The 18,540-nt window shown below is 38.4% G+C and overlaps 3 protein-coding genes across 6 annotated transcripts in view; 1 reads left to right on the forward strand and 2 right to left on the reverse strand.

The window, feature by feature from the left end:
- Positions 1–1,416: 1,416 nt before the first annotated feature.
- LOC105563392 (mitochondrial import inner membrane translocase subunit TIM50-C-like) lies at positions 1,417–4,989 on the forward strand. The gene is made up of 8 exons (XM_012014960.1): positions 1,417–1,629; positions 1,961–2,304; positions 2,742–2,861; positions 3,463–3,570; positions 3,714–3,845; positions 4,169–4,292; positions 4,589–4,692; positions 4,769–4,989. The coding sequence occupies exons 1-8, from the start codon at positions 1,488–1,490 to the stop codon at positions 4,856–4,858; spliced, it is 1,164 nt and encodes a 387-aa protein (XP_011870350.1). The 5' UTR covers positions 1,417–1,487; the 3' UTR covers positions 4,859–4,989.
- LOC105563391 lies at positions 4,981–9,519 on the reverse strand. 2 transcript variants are annotated; one of them, XM_012014958.1, is made up of 11 exons: positions 8,745–9,519; positions 8,085–8,186; positions 7,883–8,013; positions 7,304–7,394; positions 7,088–7,210; positions 6,796–6,994; positions 6,587–6,728; positions 6,221–6,441; positions 5,874–6,142; positions 5,604–5,777; positions 4,981–5,522 (listed from the first exon to the last, which is right to left on the reverse strand). In XM_012014958.1, exons 1-11 carry the CDS (start codon positions 8,983–8,985, stop codon positions 5,113–5,115), a joined length of 2,103 nt encoding a protein of 700 aa, XP_011870348.1. In that variant the 5' UTR covers positions 8,986–9,519; the 3' UTR covers positions 4,981–5,112. The 2 variants fall into 2 exon arrangements, with proteins under 2 accessions (XP_011870348.1, XP_011870349.1); XM_012014959.1 differs by lacking the exon at positions 8,745–9,519 and having other exon boundaries at positions 7,883–8,002; positions 8,085–8,179.
- Positions 9,520–16,669: 7,150 nt separating this feature from the next.
- The window catches only part of LOC105563393 (protein Wnt-7b), a 59,357-nt gene continuing 57,486 nt past the window's right edge, over positions 16,670–18,540 (reverse strand). For all 3 annotated transcript variants that reach the window (XM_012014963.1, XM_012014962.1, XM_012014961.1), the window contains exons 7-8: positions 17,806–18,127; positions 16,670–17,655 (exon numbers count right to left, since the gene is read on the reverse strand). In XM_012014963.1, the coding sequence (XP_011870353.1) occupies positions 17,504–17,655; positions 17,806–18,127 (474 nt within the window). In that variant the 3' untranslated portion in view covers positions 16,670–17,503. The remainder of the gene's footprint in view (positions 17,656–17,805; positions 18,128–18,540) is intronic.

Genomic DNA, 18,540 nt, shown 5'->3' on the forward strand with positions numbered 1-18,540 from the left:
AGGCGGAGCGATTCCCGGCCCCCCCAACATGGGGAGACCGAAAAATCGACCCCCCGTCCCCCCCCGAGCTCTGGTGAGAAAAGCCCCACCAGCCCCGGCAAGGGGGGACCCACCCCGACCCCCAGTGCCCACGCGGACAACAGTCCGCGGGACACCGGAGATCGTCCCCGAAACCATGAGGCATGATTCCGGGGACACGCCGCGGGTCCACGGTGCCCCTCCGGACAACAGTCCGTGGGACACCGCTTCCCCGCCCTCCCCGGCCGGTTTCCCGGCTTGGCCACTCCTTGGCCATGTGGGCTCTTAGTCGGCGGGCCCTCCGGAAGGCCTCCGGAGTGCCCGCCTTAAGCCCCCTCACCACGTCAAGGTGGCCCACGCGAGGGGGGACGCAATAAGCCTTACCTTGCTCGACAAGCGGACGGACTAACGCAAGTGGAGCAAATTACTGGTGGTTGAGGCCAACAGTAACGAAATAACGCACGTTGTTATGTATTTTAAATATTTATTCCTTTCTTTTCATTCAAAAAAAGGACAATTCAAAAGGACAATTCAAAAAGGACATTCAAAAAGGACAATTTGTTTTTATTATAAGATAACATTATACTAAGCATCTTCGACGGTTCGACACCCCGCCGTACCTACAAAAAAAATATCCCGGTGGAAGTACGCGCGCGTCTATCGTTACGCACTCTCCGAATCAACCACACGCGCGAGAGAGAGAGAGTCTAATCTGACGAGTGAAAGAGAGAGAGAGAGAGAGAGAGAGAGAGAGAGAGAGAGAGAGAGAGAGAGAGAGAGAGAGAGAGAGAGAGAGATTTAAGAAGACTTTCTCTGTCTCTCTCTCTTCAACTTATCTTCAACTTATTCAATGGGACGCTTTATGGTCAACCCTCCTTAACAATAATAGATAGAATATCATCAGATTACATTAGATTACATGCAATTTCAATGTAAGTTAATAGGACTCTTATTTACATTCAAATTGCATGTAATCCAATGTAATCTCACAATCAGTGAACATCGAGCGTCAGTTACATTGCATTTATGTTACAATTTCTCGCTCAACAATGTAAATGTAATATAATACACGTGTGTGTACATTGTTGAATGAGAAACTGTGACAGAAGTACAGTGTAATTGATACTCGGCGTTCACTGGGATGTCTGGGATCCGATCATATTCTATTTAATATATTTTAAACAGGGAATCGCACGATAAATCGTCGCGGCGGGTAACACGGCGGAATAAAATGGGAAATTTCCAAATTCCTCAGAGCCCTCGTTCTTTTCTCCCCTCGAGCGACCTGAGAATTTATCGCGACGTGTTAAAAAAACTTATTTGACGAATGCCGTGACATTTTTCCCGAAACTTATCCTCGATCGGAAAGATGGACGCGCGGATTTACCGGCCGCGCGACGGCTCGCCGGAAGAAGACACGAGAGCGTGGCTTCGCCCAAGACCAGAAGAGCCCATGGTATCCGCGAGGTATGGCCTTTGCGACGCGGAGTCTGCGAGTTTTATGTAAAACATACAATGCGAGCGCGGGGACGACGTATCGCAGCGTCCGGCGGCCCGTCGGTCGCGTGTCGCTCGTTCAGTCTGCGCAAAAATACCGCTACAGTACCGAAAGTGAGTACTATTATAACCTCTGCGCGAAAGCATGGCTCTCGCGATTTCTACTGCGATCGTTTTAATCGTAGATCACTCGCGTCGTCAACGGGAGTCAATGTATATGTCGATGTTTGATAGACATTGGCGGAGAGAACCGTTGGCGAGGGTAGCTGTCGATTTTAATTGATTATTCTCGCGAGATATGTCGAGCCTAATGAACGTACAATTAGAAACAATGTACTCGACTCCTGCTTCGACGTGAGCGAACGTATCTCTCTCGTGTATACGTAAAAATGCGCGCGTTTGTCACATTGTCTCACCTTGCACGAAATCCCTTCCGTGTCTCCAGCAACGGATCGGCCGAAGATTACTAGTAACCTGACCAACATACAGTCGTCGATAAGCGACACCGAGTCGTTGGGGCAGGAGACGGCAGCTCAGAAGAAGCAGAATGAGCAGCAGAAGGAGGACGAGGAGAAGGCGAAAGAGCGTGAGAGGTCCAAGAGAATGATGAACTATGGGTTCGTGGCGTTCGGTGTATTCATGGGTATTGGCTCCACATATTTAGTGTACGAATTAGGAAGACCTAACTACGACGATCATGGAAATGCTATCGAGGATGAATTTTCCCATTTGCCGTTCTTCGAGCAGGTCTACAAGAGAGTCAAGAGAGAGCTCAACTATTATACAAGGGTACGGTGCTTTTATAACTCCATTCTGTACTTGTAATATGAATACCGCTTTAAAATAGATCGAATAAAGTAGATAAATCAATATATGGTAAGCTCGTGCGACAACGTGAGGAATTATTTAACGCCAGTAATTGATTAACCAATGTAGCAAATTGCATGACGACCCATGGCTGGCAAATTCTAATTAAAGAAATTGCTTGCGAAAAATATTACCCTGGCTGAGGTGATATTTTTCGCAATCAATTTCTTTAATTAGAATTTGCCAGCCACAGGTCGTCGTGCAATTTTCTACACTTGTGAGATAAGTTTGTAATTTTCTAAATTCTTTACACACGGCGTATCTCTTAACTTTGGAGATGGATTTAACACGTCAAGTTGTACTCGTGTGTCAGGGTATACTTCTCGTGATACGAACTACGATCGTTGGTATGTTTACAGCTAGTGCAAGAACCGAGTAGGGAAAAGTTGTTACCCGACCCATTGAAACATCCGTATATCCAGCCTCCGTATACTCTAGTTCTGGAGATGACAGACCTCCTTGTGCATCCAGATTGGACAGTAAGTCATCTAATCTCTGCAGTCTCGATGTAATTCACTGTGTCTACTGTGTACGACGCATTAATTTCACACGAGGAACCTTATATATGTAACTTGGAATTGCTATTTAGAAGTATGGAATCTAGAGAAACATATAGAATCATTATTTGAAACATTCAATTAGCTTTTCCAATACATTTTATGTGTGCAACATATGCCATATACGCCATTGAATAGAATTACTGTTAAAATGTAGCGTAGTTTGCACTTCTGTATTTTTAAATAATCATGTTTCAGACTGTTAAAAAGTCGTAATAAAAAATTCAGTAGGGCTTGCTTTTTTCTTTCTATGTAACGATACAGGAGGATTAAAAAAATATTGACAACTGTCCTCATTGTAGGAAGTGTCTACCAAATTTTACCTTTTTATCTTGTCTGAAATCTGAGAGAACAACCTCATTTTTACTCTCTTTTTTGGAAGAGTATTACTCAGAGGTAAAGGTGCATGTTTGTACGGCAGGACCTCCCTTAATTTTCGACAAAGGATCATTTCTTAAAATTTGTCTCATTTATTTAGAAACATCCTCTAGTATATGTTATCTGTAGTATATTTTATCTGTAGTACCAAACTGGATGGAGATTTAAAAAGCGGCCTGGAGTGGACCAATTTTTAGAAGCAGTTGCCCCACCACAATTTGAGATTGTGATTTATACAGCTGAACAAGGACTGGTATAACTATCGTCTTTCATTTTTATTTTGTTAATTAATTTCGAATATATTTGAAAGAAAATTTAGACTCAACATTTTTAACTTTATACATAGATGAAAATTCATAAATTTGTATATAAACAAATGTTTTTTTCCACTTACAGACTGTATTCCCCATTTTGGACGCACTTGATCCAAATGGATACATAATGTACAGATTAGTCAGAGATGCGACACGTTTTGTGGATGGGCATCATGTTAAGGACCTGGGTGCTCTCAATCGAGACCTTAGTAAAGTAATTATTATTGTGAAAATTTATTTCTTCTTGTTAGACTTGTATTCAGTGGCATTAAAATCCAAATCAAATCTCTAGTCTTTTTGCCTCCAATAATCTGAGGGTTTTGAGACTGTCAATTTTTTTCTGGGAGTAGGTCAGAAGTTAGGATACTCTCGAGAAGTAACGTTTGATTAAAGACTAACGATGCGTTTGATTGAATTTAAACTCGCATCTTTTTGGTTATTTATACAATGAGCAACGCGCATCTCTCTACGTCATGCCTGCCACTTTTGTTAGGCTTACGAAGACTATGCAGTTACTGTTACACATTATGATTACAGGTTATTGTTATCGACTGGAATGAAGAGAGTGTAAAGTTGCATCCTGAAAATGCATTCAAACTTCCTCGCTGGACCGGTAACGATGATGATACTACACTGTATGATCTAGCGGCATTCCTGAAAAGTAAGATTAATCTTACAGTTTTACGCCTTGAAACTTTCATGTAGCATTTACATCATTCATCATAGTTGCCACTTCTCTCCGAGAAGAGAGGTAGCAGCCGAAAAAACCAGCAGTATCCGGGCGGATTTAAACTCTTCTCGTTCATGTGTTTATTAAGCAGCGCACAGTTCTCTGTGCCACGCTCGCCACGCACAATACATCATTACTACTGATATAAAGTTTATATTCTTCACTTATGAAGATCAACACTTTTTATAATCTCTATCGATTAACAAAGATTTAATTTTATTCCACAGCGATATTAACATCAAATGTGCAAGATGTGCGAGACGTGTTAAATTATTATAGACAATTTGATAATCCGTTGGAAATGTTTAAAGAAAATCGAAGAAAATTTTTGGTAAGTTACCGTAAAATACGATAAGAATATATAATCAAATATTTGATTATATACATGTAACGACGATTATTGGCAGATGCAAATGGAGGAGGAGCAAAATAAGCAACAAGATAACAGCAAAGTACTTATCTCAACATGGAAGCCATCTTTCCTAAGGAACCGCTAGTCAAAATAAATCACGTTGAAATTTCAAACATTGTACATCATCCAAATATGTGACATGTTGCATTGTTTCGCCAGATATTATGCGCAACTCTTTTAATTTTTCTTATAATAAAATAAACTATGTTTCAAAAATGATTTTACTTATTTATAACACTTATAGCACAAATTAAATACTGCCAATACAATATCGATATAAATTACGTACAAAAATATAAATTTCAAATAATCATAGTTGTTCTTAATTATATAGAATATTTAAGTGTGCTTTCTCTTGCGAGTTGGTTCCAATGGTTCCAACTTAACTTTTGGCAACAGCATTTCTTGCAACACATTGCTGTCGTCAATGTACGCGAGATCATGTTCTTGCGACACACTAATTAATTCTTGAGTATTGATAGGGGTAGGTATATCAGGCTCGGCCTGTGATTGCGTGACAGGATGACTCGAGGTCGAAGATGCTAACCAGTTCAAAACTTTTTGATATGGTATCGTTTCTACCGGTGCGAGTACATCTTCGCGTATTTCCCAAGCTGCAAGAAGTTCTGGCGCTAATAGATCTATGTACGATCCCAACTTGGCTAATGATTGCTTCCAGGTAGGGTCGAAACTGTCGTCTGCATTTTCTTCAGACTTTAAACGAGCATTCAGCATTTTATTTGTAAAATCTGTAAAATCATTTTCAAGATTTGCGTTACTTAATAATTCAAAGTATATTTAAATAAATAAAAATTAAGATATTCCCTTACTTTCATATATATATTGCATATCGCACTTATCAGTAAGACTCAAGGGTACTAGCGGTTCAGCTTGGGCTGATAAGGCTTTCTCCCACATATTTAACGCGTAACAAGCTTCGCTATTTATAGGAGAATACTTGTCTAATGTGCTTTCGTGTGTTATACACTGATAAAATATGTCACCTGAAAATATAAAAAGATATACAGTATATATTTAAAGATAATATTCTGAAATATTAATATAGTGCATAAAATGCTTTGACAAATTATAATTTATACCAATAGAATTTTGGAGGAAGTAAAATATCTCGGCGTTTTTTACGTTACTGATTAATGTGCTGCCGGCGTTACACAATTCAAATCTGCTCTGTAAATACGGATTCAAGCACATTCCTTGCACTTGAGATTTATTTAACGTTTCTGCAATGTGTGGGGGTGTAAAAGGCAAATTAAAAGAATGAGACTTTTCCTCGTCCATCCACGTGTTCAAAATTATCGTGTTTTCGCCAGCCTTCTGAGTTGATAGAACAATTACTTCCTTGTCATCGCTGTAACAAATATGTGATATGATGCGATTGTAATGACAATTAGTTATTACAATTGAATTCTCATCGAGCATTATTAACCTGTTTGTTACAGCCGCCAACAGCGGAGTGTCTTTGAACTGATGCGTCCATTTTTGTCGTACACACTGCTTAGGAGAACGATTATCGCACAGTAAAAAGGAATGATAAGTGCCTAAATATCGACAGCAATTATGTTTACTCGGTGCTTCCACCGACAAACGTTCACAGTTTTCCAAATTAAATTTCGGACACAACGTGATACATGCTCGATTGAGAGCAATCTATAAACAGATACGATAAAACAATAATATTCTACTAATTTATAAAGTGGCAAATATATGTTATTAATAGGTAAATTCAGAAAATAACACTGACAATTTGTGAAATATCTATTCTATAAACAAGTGAATAAGTTTACAATCTTACCCTAGTATCAAGATAATGCAAGCAACACCTGTCCACGTAAATCAAAACGTTTGGATCAGTTTCCTGAAACCTTATGCACCCCCAAGCATCACGCTCACAAGTTTTATTATTATGTAGTAGAGAACCACTGTTAATATAATTTCTAGAAAAAAAGATACATTAACAGAAAAGAAATCAATATAAAAAAAGTTAAAATAAAAAATACTTACGCACTATTTATGTCCCATAAAAATATAATTCTTTCCGCATTCAGTGTGCAATGATGACTAATATTGGTTGAACTTAAGTCAGCACTGATATACGGTGTCTTTGATGCTTGCCTGTAAACTTCATTAAGCATCAAGTGATTCTCAGACTTGGATAGTGTGTAAAGAGTACATAGACCCTTGTGCCTCCCTAAAATTCTACCTGAAAACAAAGACATTCATTAGTATAAAAAATAAGCTCCTAAGTATTACAATTTTATCCTTTTTAAGAATTTAAGATTGTCGATACACCTACATGTGTCATTAGAAATCTTGCTTCGCCTAATCTCATACAGCAATCCAGGCAGTTTACATTTGGCTGAATTTTGCAGCAACGGCTTCCATATAAAATCTTTCATGGGCGTGATGTGCGCAGCAACTGCAAATATTTGCATACAAGAGAGAGATTGAAATACACATCTGTACAAATAATCATATACATTCATGAAGGTGTTCTATATTAGAACAGTACCTAAGTCTTCCATAAATGGAAAGAGCAGAACATCCCAGCTATTCAACGGAACGTAATTTAACGATCCACCAGTATAGTACCAGTTGTAAGTCTAAAAAGATAAATTATTAGCACTGTTCCATTGTGTTGTACGTAATTTATTTCTTCTATCTTTTGCAACGATAGTACCAAAGGTTCCCTAGTAGCACAGTGCATTGGCTAAACACTGGTCCAAGATTGGTTATATTAAAAATAGATTGGCCGATGTTGTTCAACGTAAAACTAATATTGGCCATGGAATAAATATAAATATTACACGATAATAATTATACAATATAATATCAGATTTATATTGAAAATGCATTGGCCAATATTTAACAATGTAATAAGAATATTGGTCTAATATCGATACAATATTAAACCAATGTTGCTAAATAAACATATTTGGCTAAATAAGAGTTGGCGTCGATCTTGCAATATTGGACCAATATTGGGAATACAGATTTACATCGTTTCCCAATATAGCACCAATATATTGTGGTACTAGGCTTTTGTTGTACTATCTTGTCGACAGTTTGATTAACAACTTGTTAAACGTACCCCTTCAAAATATGGATCCGGTTCCATGTCAATCAATTCCGCTATATCTGCGATATACCTAGGCACCTTCGCGCTGTATCCCTTACTTCCTCTCTTCCATCTTATGCTTTTCTTATACACCTTATTAAATTCTATCAATAATACATTTCGTCAAGTCAGTATCAAATATGCAAGTTGTTATTAATCCTTTTTACAAATGTACCTTTCTTATGTCTTTCATAATGCTTCATTATCCTATCTATATCGTCCTTTAAATGACTTTTCAAAGTAAGGAGCTGCAAGGCTGGATCCTCTTCGCTAAGCACTGCGAAACATTTAAAGAGAAAAAAATGTTGTATTCAATAAAACCAGGACCTAATCAGGATTTAATAAAGTCTTTTAAAAAGACCGTAAGAAATTTTAAGTCGCTCTTTAAAACTTTTAAAATATATTCGACAAGTAGCTCCCAAAGGAAAAGTTGCTTTCGACTTGTACAGTAGGAATCACTGATGTCTTCTCGCATGAATCTGTGCACGTATCAACAAATTTATACATTTTGCATATACATACATGGAAAATGTATATATTATACCTAAATTTATATGAGAAGGCATCAGTGATTCCTAGTAGTCAATTTGGTATCTTGCACTACAGTGAAAATTGCTCTCTGCGCGTTTAAATGCCTTCGACTTCAGCTCTTGCCGCTTCATGACTCGCTCAGGTCTACTCAATTTCTTTCGGAGTGAAAATACTAAAAGCGAGTAGCCTTGCCTCTAACTGTTCCCTTAAAAAGAGACAAAGCTGCTCGCTCTTAAAATTTTCACTTTAGTGTAAGATGCAGAATTGACCCCCTAGTGTGCATCAGTGCTGCAGTCGCAATTACCCGTTCTCGACAGCCTTGCTGGTGGCAGCAACGGCTTCGGCAAGTCGCAATTATACGGAAACTCTTGAAAGAGCCCCATCGCACTCTCCTCGTCCCATTTCTCGATACACGGTGATCTATTCAAGTTGTAACCCGGCACCACATGATGCGGATAGCTCTTCAAAAACGCAAGATTCAGCTTATTCAGCAGATTGCTCTCTGCGCGTTTAAATGCCTTCGACTTCAGCTCTTGCCGCTTCATGACTCGCTCAGGTCTACTCAATTTCCTTCGGAGTGAAACACGTGCACAAGTCCTTTTTATTCGTGGAATAATATACACAAAGTCCTTCCCTTTTCTTTGTACAGATGCCTTTGTTATCGTGACGCAACATCACTTTTGGAATGTATCACGAGATGTTCATCGCAGCCGCAATGAACAAATGAACGTTGACAGAACGTATAACAAAAAATCTATAATTCATTTGCGTAGCGTATTTGTCACAAACATCTTATTTATATGGCACCTGTCTTTTTTTTCAAGAGCAATACGGCCGGAGTCGAAGTCACAAGCACCTTCCATGCCAAACACGTGCGCGTCGCGCGTGGCCATAGATTCGATAACACCGAGAGACGCCTGCCACCACGAGAGAAACGCGAACTCGTTCTTACTTCCTGATTGGTCAGTAATAGCCATAGACATCAAATTTGTTGACGAGCAAACGTATATTACTTTTCATGGCACTTTGTATAACACCTCAGCATTAATCACACGCTACAGGAAAGGAAAGGCGAAAAATATATAATTGCACGAAGTTACTATTTGCACTCGGCACTCCTTGGAAATTTATCCGATTGTACGAATTTTACTCAACAGAAGCCGTCGATGTGTAAATGTCAAATTTAAATCTATCGATGAACAAATATTATAGCATATTTAAGCGCGAATAAGATTAATCGGAATATGACGTTCGAATAGCGCGCCTCGCCGCTTGCGTGTCTCGAGCCGCCGCGCCGCAGCGATCGTCGCTTGTTTGTCTTGAGCCGCCGCGGCCGCAGTGACGTCACTTGTTTGCCTCGAGCCGCCGCGGCCGCAGCGATCGTCGCTTGTTTGTCTCGAGCCGCCGCGGCCGCTGCGCGCCAAGGTCAGGGAATGTTCCGTGCGCCGCACTACCGTTCGAGCCGCCGGCACGTACGCAACGCCGTACACAGTGTGTGAGCCGAATGCCAAGGGAATAGATCGCGTACGCCACGGGGCGATTTGCGCGATCTCCGCGCAATTAAGCGACGCCACGGCTACGCGAGCGTGCACTAGGAGATACGGCAGGCGGACCGTCAAATCGCCGTCTACCGTTCGCACTCGCTATTCCTCCGACGTGACTCGAATAGAGGAAAGCCGCAAGTTTGTCGATTATTCGTTAATTCATTAACAGACGTGTGAATTCAAGTGTGCGTTTATGTGAGATACTTATGTCGCGCGAGCGATATCAAAGTGATATTCAAGTCGCGTCGCTGACTCGACTCGCGTAGTGCCGCGCAGCAGCGCGGGGGTCGCCGGGTACCGGCGCCATGTTGGTTCGTTCGAGAAGCATCGCGGAGCGTCGCGGACACGTAGCGGACCGGTCTCCTGCGCCATCGGTCGTCGCAACGCTTCTCACGACGGTGGTGAGTGTAACGTTGATCAGGTTTAGCAATCGCGGCGTGGATCATTTGATACTCAGGCGTCGGCGATCTACCGGGACGCGTAAATCTCGCGCGAAGCCCCGGCCGGAATCTTTCTCGCAGCCAGATTCTCGCGGTGCCGCGAGTATCCGAGCTTCAATTTTGCACACTCGCATCTCCTCGCACGTGCAGAAATATCCGAGTTTTCCGCGCGTGACGCGCGGCGAGAGGAATGTTCGCGCGAGATCATCCCGTTGAACGCTCGCGTTCGGTTACGAGACGTGTCAAGCCTCGCGTATCTCCGAGTCCGTCTCGCCGGATCGTTCCCGCCGTTTCACGCAACGCCATCGTGACGGCTCGTATTTCCGTGTACGATCGTCTTTTTTTCTCGTTCTCGTAACGGATCTCGCGTCGGTTAACGCCGGGAGTGTCGTGTCGGGAGTGCCGGGAGTGTCGCGAGTGCCACGATTGTCGCAAATGCCGTGTCGCGAGTGCCACGACTGTCGCAAATGCCGTGTCGCGAGTGCCACGATTGTCGCAAATGCCGTGTCGCAAGTGCCACGAATGTCGCAAATGCCGTGTCGCGAGTGCCGTGCCGCAAGTGCCACGATTGTCACGAGTGCCACGATTGTCGCAAATGCCGTGTCGCGACCCAGTGAGAAATGATTTGTCGATCGATGTCGAAATGATGTCGAATCGACATCGATACCGTCAAATTGACGTCGATTCGACATCGTTTCGACATCGATCGACGAATCATTTCTCACTGGGGAGTGTCGCGAGTGCCGATCGTGATTGCCAGTGTGAAATCTGCGAGGAATCTGAGAGGAAGCGGCGGCCTGGGAGGCATCGGGCGACAGCGGAGCAACCCTCTGGTGAATACAATTATTTATGCATTAATCTTGCGTCAACTTCATTCCGCGGATTGCTTTTATTCGCTTTTCCGTTTATTTGACTCGACCGTTCGAACGATTCGAGCGAACATTCGTCAAATATTGTTCCGTGGAAAAGATTCGCGTAAATAATGTACTGAAACGCGCGGTCCACGTAGATCTAAATAAAGTTTACGACTCAATTCTGCCGTTCCTATTATCATTATACATATCTCGGACGAAATCTTGTTAACAATAATTATACGTACCTCGCCTTGACCCGGGCCTTTGGCGATCTGTTTATTAATCTGTGTCTCAATCATGTAATATCTAATTATATCCGATTGTAAAATCATCAGAGATCTGACACTTTTATTGAATATTTAATGTTATTATCTATTAAGGTCTAATTATGTTCTCTTAGGATATTTTATAGATTTAGTTAGATTTCAACAGATATCATCGAACATTCAAGGAAAGTGTAAAATCTCAGAGGATCTGACGATTTTTATAACAGAATTGGATCTCGTGAGATATGTTATTATATAGAGAGATATAATAATTAGATATTACATGATTAAGACATATATAATGAGGTTTTCCATTTTTTTCCGGGTCTACTGTGGCCCCACCCCCTTAGAAAGGATTTCTGTTACTGAAACAAAAAATACTCCATAACAAGATTTTTTTCCCCAGTGTACTATTCCTAAAATAAAATTCTGACCGATTGCAACCCCACACCCTCAGAAAGGATTTCTGTTACCGAGATAAAAAATATTCTTGACACATTTATATTTCTCACAACTTCATTTAGTATAAAAATGAGACAATATCAAAATAAAATTAATAATTCTTATTCTCCTCTATCGAATCAAAAAGATTGACTTACTATACATATTGAGACAAGAGTAATTTAAATTAATGTAAGTTTATATATTCTTGCGTTTAGAATTAATTTTCCCTCTATCTTACAATACACGAAGTTGGCATCACGATATTCGACAAAAGACGACGCATATTATTATTTTATTCTAGATTTTAGAATTTTTCATTTAAGATTAAAATATTCACAATGGCTTGTATGATGAAATTGAGTAGTAAAAAAGGGCTCATAGCCCAAACAAGATCCATTAAAATAATTTTAATTACAAATGCATATATGTAAGTATACGTTTCGGTCCTTATTGGACCATCCTCAGTATAAAATAGAGATAAATTCGATTTAACACATGGATGGATTCGCAACCTGCATCCACGTGTTAAATCTAGAATAAAATAATAGTATGCGTCGTCTTTTGTCGAATATCGTGATGCCAACTTTGTGTGTTGTAAGATAGAGGGAAAATTAATTCTAAACGCAAGAATAGGTAAACTTACATTTATTTAAATTACTCTTGTCTCAATATATAATAGTAAGTCAATTTTTTTATTCGATAGAGGAGAATAAGAATGATTAATTTTATTTTGATATTCTCTCAATTTTAATTACAAATGCATATATACGTTTCGGCCCTTATTGGACCATCCTCAGTATAAAGAAGAAATAAATTCGATTTAACACATGGATGGATTCGCAACCTGCATCCACGTGTTAAATCGAATTTATCTCTTCTTTATACTGAGGATGGTCCAATAAGGACCGAAACGTAATATGCATTTGTAATTAAAATTATTTTATTGAACACTACAACCTTGTTCAGACTCTGAGCCCTTTTTTTATTACTTTATTAAAATATTCCGTTCTCTATAATAAATATGATTGGCCCTATATCGATCCTATTTTATGATACATTGAAGTGTAATAGCATTGGGTCCGGAAATTTTTTCTGTGGGTGCATATTCTAAATCCTCTTTTATCTTTTATCATTATTTCCTTCATTGTTGGTTTTCTTGAACACTTTTTAATAGAAATTTTATAATTGTTTGTTACAGATTCACCGTAGATAACTCCGCTGCTGCGCGTCGAGTCGGTGAGTAACAAGTTTTTTTTACTACGGTAACGAATCTACATTTCTTAGATCGTAGATCGTAGTTCGTAGTTCGTAGAACGTAGAGCGTACATTGTAGAACGAACATTCTGTAGATTCGTTACCGGAAAATGGATAGGTTACATTATAACTTCATTTTCTATTGGATATATTTAATCTATCAAAAAGTATTTTTCTCAATAAATATTCACTTGTGACCTATCCATTTTTTATCAACATATTAATATGTAATGTAAAAGAATATGACGTGAGATGCTAAATATTTTGTCGAGAACACTCAAACAATTCAAATTATTATTATACATTATTATCGGTTATTGATTACCTATAATATCCAATTACAATATCAGTATCTATCGTGCAGGAAGGTTCTTCAATTCTGGATCTCACGTCATTTATTGTGTATACATATATGTATGTATCTCGCGATACACCTTCAAGATGCGTCTCGCATGAACAACATGCATATTCATACGCATCTTCATACATCCGCGGTCGGTTTTCGCGTTTGAGTTTCGCGATTAGTTTTTAAAACATTTTCAAGATATTAGTACTTGTTTAATTTCATTCATATTAGAATATTAATTTATCGCGGAACATAATTAAAATTAATATAACGCGAAGTAAAATGTTTTCTGTGCATACTTGAATTTTGAATTCAAAGATCGAGTCACGAAGAGACGGTTAATACTCTCGAGTAAATAACGGAAGTAGAAATATATTTAATTAGTTTTATACAGCAAATTTTTTCGAATTCAAATTCCTTTTTAATTAACTTCTCGTAGCCGCGTATTTTTCGATACGATCGACGCTCGTATACAATTAAAATCGTACGTAATATCTGTCGGTGACGATAACAAACCGACTATGGAAGGAGTTTTCTTCCTTCTTGATCTCTGGTCAAAATGACCAGACTGTATGGCCAGGATCAACAAAAGGTACGTTCAATCTGGCCCAACGAAAGAAGACTGGATAAAACGAGATAAGTGGTCAATATTGGCCACTCTGATAGAGTATGTACGGTGATGTAAAAAAGAACTTGATTTCTTTTATTTGACAAAATTCAGGTGGGTTATTCTTTTTTATATATCCTCGCATATGTGCGAGATTGAAAAGACCCCTATTAAATCCCAATCGCGCGCGTATTATAATCCCAAATCGGATCATTTATAATATAAATCACGTCGCGGTTTTAATAAAAGACTTTTAAGTCTATTAAGTTGAAACACGGGTAGGTAGGAAAATGGATAGGACTATACAACGAAATACGGGTAGGTAGGGATACAAAAACTATATTTATTATTATAACATTATGAAATATGTATATTATTATGTATGATAATGTAATATTGAGTCTGTGCATAAGTCCGTGCAGAAAATCAAGTATATTTCAAACGCAAAATCGGCACGGACTTATGCACAGACCCAATACGAACAAATATAATTATATTTGTTATTACTTTCATTAAAACAACTTTACAGTTAATATAGTTGCAATAAAGTGCATTAAATTATACTAAAATAATTATTAGGAATATTACACGCAGATAAGAGTTTGTTTGAAATATGTAACCTTATCTGTCTTTTGATTGCTTGATAAGGACCGGATTCTTGGTCGAAACGTCGCAACTAATGTAACACTCCATCAATTATATTGCCAGTTGGATCAACTAAAGTCTTAATCGTATTTATTCATCACTGGTGACTTGAAACATACCCCTCTACTGTTGCTTATCTGTCTTTTTATATTTATGTATACAATATTACCCAAAAATTATTAAAAAAGTAAATCGTTATAAAAATGTAAAAGCATAATTATTGCAAACAAAAGAGGACCGCCGATAAGAATTCGGCGGGGGTGGTGGAGGGCCTCTACAATGTGGTCCATTTTTATCGGATAAACATTTCATCCTATATAAAAATCCGTTTTTATCGGATAAACATTTAATAATCCTATATAAAAAAGGCGTGTTAAGTCGATAGTCGAAAGTCGCGAAGTATTGTCGCTTTTCCGAGATACTGATTGGCTGTCTCGCTTGTGCGATACAATATTAATGCTTGAGTCGTGTTATTTGCAGCTGTCAAACCATGCACAATTTTAGAGAGAGTAAATAACGCGCGCTTGTGTTGTCTAGTTTAAATTAAAAAGAGAGATAACATTTTATTACTAACTAGAAAAGTGCAAAGTTTAATTTATTAGAATGCAATCGTATTGATTGCCCGATATAAACGGAGCAATTTTGTATGTTCAAAACAATATTTAAATAATTTTCTAGGAAATATCGAGAACGGTCTGCTGCAAATTTCATTGACAAAAAGAGTACAAGTTTAATACAAGTTCTGACACATTTAATTATACCCAAAGGATAGTAGAAATAAAGCATGTGAATTAAAAATGGGTTGTAAAACAAATTATACTAAATAGAAATTGCTATGCTGATTTTGCAATTATCTGAACAATTAATTAGACATTAATTAATAAGAATCTGCGTATAACCGTACATCCGATTCAGTGTTAAATGACGGCTCAATCTGACGCGTTATTCGTAGTTACTAAACGCGTACACATTTCAGCAGGTTTGGGAAAGGTACTTTATAAAAGTATTTAGTTACAGTTGCAGTTTTCTCGCTAAAAATGTAACTAGTTACAGTTACAAGTTCCAATTACCAATTCTGAAAAGTAACGCGTTATAGTTACAATTACTCAAAAAGTAACGAATCGTTACTTTGCAGTTACTTTCTTGCAATAAAAATAAAAATATCAAATCTGCATTTAAATTGTTATGTGTTGATAAAGGCGTTTATGCGCTTATGCAAGGGCTAATGTGGAGGTTTAAGAAATATATGAAGTAACTATTAATGTAACTATTAAATTAGTTACTAATTGTCGAAAAAAATGTAACTGAGTTAAGTTACAGTTATAGACGGGGAGAAAGTAACGAAGTTAAGTTAGAGTTACCTAAAAGAAGTAATTGTAACTGTAACGAGTTACGTCCTATCGTGGTCGTTACTTCGGATGGACATGCCTTCTAACATAGTTCTCCGAGTGACGCCCAGAGATGGATGTCAAATTCCTGTGCTTTTTAGTTTAATATCAATGACGTAATATTATTGTTGAATTCCTTAAGAAGGACCACAACCCGTATGGTCAAAACGTCGGATTTAAATAAAGTAACCATCTGTCAGCCTAAAGTCTCGAAATAGAATCTATCTCATTATTTACTATAACGGCGACATAACTTGTCAATACTAGAAAAGTTGCCTCATCATTTTTGTCAGATTTTAAAAGATTTATTATTCTACATAAAAAAACAGAAGATTTTGTCGTTTTAAAAGCGCAAGAATGCCGATTACAGTTACATAGCGAGAAGTAATTTAAACATTACAAGCAAGATATCGGAAATAAAAAGGCTTGTAAATGTTACAGAATTTTATTTTTATACGATAGTTTCCACATTACACTACGCATTGTAGCAAGAGTTCTAATGATAAATAATTTTTATTGTCGGAGAAAGATACATATATGTGAGTATCGAGCTGAAACGCTGTTATTATATACTTGATGGAACAATGTCGGTATGCCTTCGAAAGATTTGAATACATTCTACCATAGATATCGGTACCATAGATATCGGTATTATGTAAAAGGTTCAAATACGCTCAGGATAATATCGATATTACAATTGTTACTTGATTGGAATACGTTGCTAACAATTATCTGAAATGCATCTATAATTGTCGTAAAACTCGATATTACTTATTCTTTTTTTTAATTATATTTCGCGATAAAACGATATTTAGACATTGAATTGACTAAGTTTCATAAATACGCATTGAAATTAATCCCTAAATATACAGAATAAAAAGTAATAGCGGAATGAAGTCCCGCTAGAATGTGATACTCTCAGGATTCGAAGTTAGCATATAGGACGATGTCTCCACCTCTTATATTAAGCTCTGATCTCGCGTTTTAATATCCAATATTTAAGTATCATAAAACTCTATATGCGACCCGAAATTTTTAACGGGCCCCGAAAAAATTACAAAAAGATATATCGACTTCAACGTTGTCAAGGAAAACATTTTACAATACAATTAAACTATGATACCCTCGTACAGTTTTGTTTTCGCAGTGACGTATAATATTAACGTTTCTCGTGCGCCAAGTCATTCCCCTCTGCTCTTGGAGACAAAGTCTATCGTTTATAATTACATGTACTATTTCGCAAGTCTATATACACGTTGTACGTCGACGGTAGTATTATTTGCATGTGTATTCCTCGATACGCTCCAAGCAAGTCTCGCAGTGTACGCGGCAACACCAGTGAAACTTGCACCTGCACTGCCAGGTCCTCGTGAATTGATGGGTGTTGTAGCCGCGGCCGCAGCACATTAAATCACATCCATCGGTCCCTAAAGACAAAAAGACGATGTCTGTCGTGAGCGAGAAAGAACATGACTTGTTGAAGAATTGTCGCTTAATTTTCATACATCATCGTTCGATAGTTAAACTGAATATCGAGTTAGAACGAGGAATCTGAAGCGGCCAACTTTCTCCTTTACCTTTACTAGTACGGTTGCAGTATCTGCCCTGCGTGCCGAGGCTGCCCTGCGACAAATCTGGCTCGCAGTAATTGGGGGAGAGTTGAAGGAAAACTAGCTCGTTTCTTCTTGGAATTCTTCTCAGGCTTATACTCGGTCCACCGCTGACTTTCGTCCTCTTCAGGATCAAGTGCGGCCTCCGAGACTTGCCGGTCTTTTTCAACAGCGGCTGTCGATTGTGCCGCGACTTGACGAAATCGTTCGGCTTGCCCTGAGTTTTGGCGTCGTTTCCCAATATGGGCACCATTTCCGGCAGCATTGAATGCGACATCGTGTCCAGTGTCTGTAAATTATGGGCCGTGTAAAACGATTTGCGTTGAATTTCGAAAACTGACATTGGGAACACTACACTGAAAGAATATCCTCTTAAAATTTACCCTGAAAATCATATAATCGTGGGACAACATGGCATTTTGAAGAACTGTGTGATAGTCTTTTGAAATTTTATTATACATTCTACTAGTAAAATGTATAGTAAAATTTCAAAAAACTGTCATAAAATTCTTTGAAATGCCGCGTTGTCCCGCGATTATGATTTTTAGGGTAAATTTTAAGAGAAAATTCTCTCACAGTGTAGTGTTCCCATTGCGCTTTCAAAATTCAATTACATGATCTCCAGGATAAATTTTAAGAAAAAATTCTCTCCGTGTATTAAATAAAAACAAGAGCGATCACTAAAACGTTTGATTTATATAT

Source organism: Vollenhovia emeryi, unplaced genomic scaffold (genome assembly GCF_000949405.1).
Source record: "Vollenhovia emeryi isolate VEMERY1.0 unplaced genomic scaffold, V.emery_V1.0 DF939176.1, whole genome shotgun sequence".
NCBI classification, from domain to species: domain Eukaryota; kingdom Metazoa; phylum Arthropoda; class Insecta; order Hymenoptera; family Formicidae; genus Vollenhovia; species Vollenhovia emeryi.